The following is a 4,741-nucleotide window of genomic DNA, read 5'->3' on the forward strand; positions in this document are numbered from 1 at the left end:
CCCAGGGGCGGGCTGGGGCACAGCGGCTGCCTGGTGGGCGCTGGGGCAGGATTGAGGGGTCCACGTTGCCTGGCGTCCTCACCCCAGGGTTGTGACCTGGGAGAGCTTGGCTGCCTGAGGCTGGGGGTGGGGGTGGAGATGGGGGTGCCCTTCTCACTGAGTGGCCCCTTCATCAGTCCTGAGGAGCTGGCCTCCTCCCTGGGCTCTTGCTCGCCCCGGGAATCCCCAGGCTTTCCTGGGTTTCCTGCTTCCCACAGGTCCCAGTGCCTTTTCCTACTGGAGCTGGTGCAGACGAGGGCAGTAGGCGAGTCTGTGCAGGAAAGCTGAGAGGCCCCCACTGGGGCCGCAGCTCCTTGCCGGGGGCCCTCCCGGGTGCTTCGAGATGGGCTTTCAGTTGAACTGCCCCTGTGTGCTGCCAGCTCCCTAGCCTCTGCCGCTAGGTTGGCAAACCCTCAGAACATCTGTCTTATACTGGGCCCCGGGCCAGAGAGATGTGGGAACCTGGCCTCCATCTCTGCTTTACTACTCCCTGGCTGGGTGGGGTGACCCACACTGGTGACCTCCTGCAGCCTCAGTTTCCTTAGGGATGAAAGAGGTGTGCTCACCTCTCCTGTGAGGAGTGGAGGCAACCCCGTATGAGGGCCTGGCCTGAGGGAATGAGGGTCTGTCCCCTTCCCTGTGAGGGCGGAGGATGAAAAGGAGACAGCGCCTAGCTGTGGGCACTGCCCTACTTCAGCCCCAGTTGCCAGGGAACCACTGGGTTCCTTGCTAACCTGGATTTCTCTATCGATGGGAAGCCTCTGTCTTCCTGCTTGGGCGCAGCCATTGCTGAGAGAGGCCTGTGTCCGGCTGTGTTTCCAGGCAACCCTAGCCTCTGGAGGCTGCAGGAGGTCACAGGCCATAAAGCCACTGTCGAGGAAACAAATACCTGTCTCCCACCCCCTGCTCCAGGTGGGAACCTGCCTCCCACCTCCGTCTCTCCAACCCTGCCTCACCTGGCCGGCAGCCCAGCAAGCTCTCCGAGACTTGAGTTGTTCCATGCCTTTCCCTGCTCACCCTTCAAGGCTCCCGTAGGCCCCGAGGGCGGGGGTAGGGGGTGGAAACAAAGGCTTCTCAGCTCCTGCCTAGACTTGGTGTGACCTGGGCTCCGCCCACCAACCTTTCTTCTCCCTTCCTGCACCCCCCACCTCCCCAGATGGTCAGTGTGTCTAATGGAGCACCTCCTGTGTACCAGGCTCCGTGCCAAGCCTTGTACATGAGTGTAAGAGAATCTCATCTGTACCTCGCACATCAGGTGTGTGCCATAGGCCCCTCCACAGTGTACACCAGAAACGGAGGCATGGTGAATGCTTACTGAGAGCTTGTTCTGTGTCAGGCTCTGTGCTGAGTATTTTTTTTTAAGAGGATTGATTGATTTATTAGTTTTTGGCTGTGCTGGGTCTTCGTTGCTGCACGCGGGCTTTCTCTAGTTGTGGCGAGCGGGGGCTGCTCTTCGCTGTGGGCGCGGACTTGTTGCGATGGCTTGTTACCTGTCCCGTTGTGGAGCACGGGCTTCGGTAGCTGTGGTGCTGGGCTCAGTAGTTGCGGATAGCTGGCTCTCAGGCCCCAGCACACGGACTTGGCTGCTTCGAGGCATGTGGCGTCTTCCCGGACCAGGATCGAACCCATGTCCCCTGCAAGAGTCTGTTGGCGCGCAGACTCTTAACTACTGGCACCCCTGGGAAGCCCTGTGCTAAGTGTTTAACGTGAATTCTCTCTTGTCCTCACAACGGCCCTCTGAGAGATGGGGAGCGGGGGTGGGGTCCACAGCCGCAGAGCCAGTGAAGAGCAGAGGAGGAAGGCTGGTTCTCCCTGAGTTAGGCAGGGGCTTCAAATCTGGGTTCAGTGCCCCCCACCCCAGCCCCACCTGCTGGGCCCCGTAGCCCCTGGGAGAAGCTGGCCCCGCTCCTGAGCACCTCTTCTGATCCCCTGGTTTGGGACATGCCTCTTCGGGTGCTGGGTGCCGGGCATGGGAGTTGGGGGCAGCACGGCAGTGGGGAAGGGGCTGGGTAAACAGGATGGTCACACCCAGGGTGACAAACCCAGGCACAGGTCGGTGGTGGTTGGGGCCTTCCAGGGGGATGCGGCTTCCAGCGAAGCTCTGAAGGGCGGGTGTCGGGTGATGGGACAGGGTTCTGGGCAGAGGAAGCAGCAGGTCCCAGTGCCAGGGAGAGAGGCAGGTGTGGGGACAGAAGGTAGTTCAGAGCAGCTGGCGCTGTGGGGAGGTACAGGCCCAGCCCTCGGCGTTGAGACACCTAAGCTGCAGGTCGGCCCACCGGAGGCCACGGCGGGGCGGGGTGGGGGTGCGGGGGCTGTGAGAGGAGCCTCTGTGGAGGCGGGGAGGCGGCGCCGCCGGCCCGTGACCCTATGAGCTTCAATTCTGGGAAAGGGGAAGCTGCTGGGGCCTGAGGAGGCTGGGTGGGGACACAGCTTCCTCTTTCTCCGAGGCCTGCAGGGCTACGCTGCTCTGGGGCTCTGGCACCTCCTGTGAGGGGCCCTGGTCGCAGCTTTCCTTCTTGGCTTGCTTCCAGGGAATTTCTGGTCCTAATTGTTTGGGCCTTTTTAGGAGGGTGGGGACGGGCCATGTGTGAGAACCCTTTCCCCTCACCCCCCAATATCGCCATGTTTCATGGAGGCCTCCGGCTCTAGACACTGGCCGGGGAGGGCTTTGTGGTGAACGAGACAGACGCCCCTGCCCTTGCTGCTGTCTGTGGGGGCAGACAGTAAACAAGCAAACAAATAATTACAAACCCTGGCGGGAGGCGCAGAGGGAGAGGGGGGTGTCACAGGACCCACATCAGGCTACCTCATCTAAACCTCGGGGCAGCCCTGCTCTGGGGATGAGCAGCTCCCACTTCCAGATGAGGAGACTGAGACCCATCGAGGTGAAGCAGGGGCTCAGGTCCCGCAGGGAGCTGGGGACTGTGGGGAACAGGCGCCAGGCTGGCTTCTGGGAGGAGTGGCCTTTAAGCTAACTTCCTTTTGTGCCCCCAGGGCCCTGGGGGTGGTTCTCCTCTGCCAGGAACCCTGGGGCCAGAGAGGACCACCGTACCAGCTGCCACCCCTTTCAGGGCCTCAGTCTGCCCATCTCTGACAGCCCTCCCCCCAGGAAGCCCTCGGGAGGTGCCCTGAGGTGCTGGGCTTTGGAAGGTCCCTGATTGCCCTGCCTGCTGGAAGGCAGGGTGGGGGGGGTGGAGGCTTCACCCACTGCCCCCCTCCGCCCACCCAGCCAAGGGCTTGATGGGAACTTGCTCTTCAGTCAGCGTTCCAGGGCTCCCAGCGTAGGTGCTGGAGGCCTGGTGGGGAGAAAGCTCAGAGGGGAGTCAGAGCAGCAGGTGTCCGCGTGTGCAGGGGGTTCTGGGTGGCGGCCAGCAGCTGCCTGACTGGACAGGTCCGCCGGGGGCTCAGGCTGAGTGTAGGGGCCCGGGGAGCTGCTAGTAAGCAGAGACTCGGGGCGGTCAGACTGGAGTAAGTGCTGGTTTGGGTAATTAGAAGGCTCATAATTAGAAGGCATCAGGCGCGAGTGTCTGTGAATGTGCCAGAGGGGGCCCTCGCTGGCTTTGAGTCTAGGCCCACTTTCCTCCTGGAAGTCTCGAGATCAGAGCTCCCCGTCCGTCTGGAGGTTAGCAGCTGCACAGCCCCTGCCTGCGGGCACAGGTCACCCAGCAGGTGCCAGTCACGGGGTGGGACTCAGGCCGGGGTGGGGGGACCTCTCCTCTGTGGCCAACCAGCCTCTGACTTTCCACACCTCCCCCAGCCCTCTGGGCCCACCCTGGGGATACGGAGGGGCGCTGGGGCTGGACGGGGCTGTGGGGCTGGCACTGAGGCCTTGGGACTCAGGGTCGGCTGTGGGTGAGCTCCGTGACGAACAAAGGAGGGAGCCATGGAGAGATGGGCTGAGTGGGAGCGGGGCCTGGGAAGGGGAGGGACACGTGTCACCCCGCTGGAGGAGGCGCCAGTGGAGGCTGGGTCAGAGGATGCCCCCCATCAGGTGCTGACGGCCAGGCTGCGGCGTTCACTGTGCTCCGTGGCCGGACCTTCTGTCCTGGGTTTTCCCTTGAGCTGGCCTTGGGCCGAGAGCCCCCGCCAGTGACCTGGAGAGTCCCGAGGTTGGTGTAACTCAAACCCCCGGTCCCACGAGGTCCGTACCAGGCCAGGCCCACAGCACGGCCGGGTCAGTTTCCTCTGCCTCCCCCTTCGAGTGGGAAGTCCTGGCCGCTTGTAGGCCAGGGGGCTCTCCTGTGGCCTGGGCTTTACCGCGGGCAGTGCTTCTTCGGCCAGGCTGCCCGTCGGACTCTGAGGCTCCAGGCAGGGCCCCTCCAGGCGCTGGGCTTGGCTGCCCGAGGCTGCCCCACGGAGGTCACCGGCTGCCCAAGACACTCTCCCTCCCTCCCGAGCCTGGAGCGTGGCCTCCTGGGGGGGTGTCACGGGACTCCCTGGCTCTGCCGCTCGTCCCTTTTGTCATCTAAGCCAAATCCTTCTCCCTGCTCTTCAGCCGTGTCTGCCGGCTGGAGACTTTTCTCCCGGCACGGCCAGTGCCCGCCACACTCCGTGCCCTCGTGTGCCACGCTTGGTGTCTTGGCCCTTCCCTCTGCCCGGCATGGTTAATCTGTTGGTCGTAGGTCTTCCTGGGGTGTGAGCTCCCTGAGGACAAGGGGCGGAGTACACAGGAGGCGCCTGGGAGAAGACACCAAGCGTGGCA

At 63.3% G+C, this 4,741-nt stretch overlaps 1 protein-coding gene across 1 annotated transcript in view; it reads left to right on the forward strand.

Annotated features, from left to right (window-relative positions):
• Positions 1-4,741, forward strand: part of ARHGEF17 (Rho guanine nucleotide exchange factor (GEF) 17) — a 78,174-nt gene that overhangs the window by 73,099 nt on the left and 334 nt on the right. Inside the window, exons 25-29 of the mRNA XM_010849527.1 lie at positions 1,196-1,261; positions 2,689-2,749; positions 3,034-3,172; positions 3,797-3,891; positions 4,510-4,612. Coding sequence (XP_010847829.1) covers positions 1,196-1,261; positions 2,689-2,749; positions 3,034-3,172; positions 3,797-3,891; positions 4,510-4,612 — 464 coding nt within the window. The remainder of the gene's footprint in view (positions 1-1,195; positions 1,262-2,688; positions 2,750-3,033; positions 3,173-3,796; positions 3,892-4,509; positions 4,613-4,741) is intronic.

Source organism: Bison bison, unplaced genomic scaffold (assembly GCF_000754665.1).
Source record: "Bison bison bison isolate TAMUID 2011002044 unplaced genomic scaffold, Bison_UMD1.0 scf7180017864284, whole genome shotgun sequence".
NCBI classification, from domain to species: domain Eukaryota; kingdom Metazoa; phylum Chordata; class Mammalia; order Artiodactyla; family Bovidae; genus Bison; species Bison bison.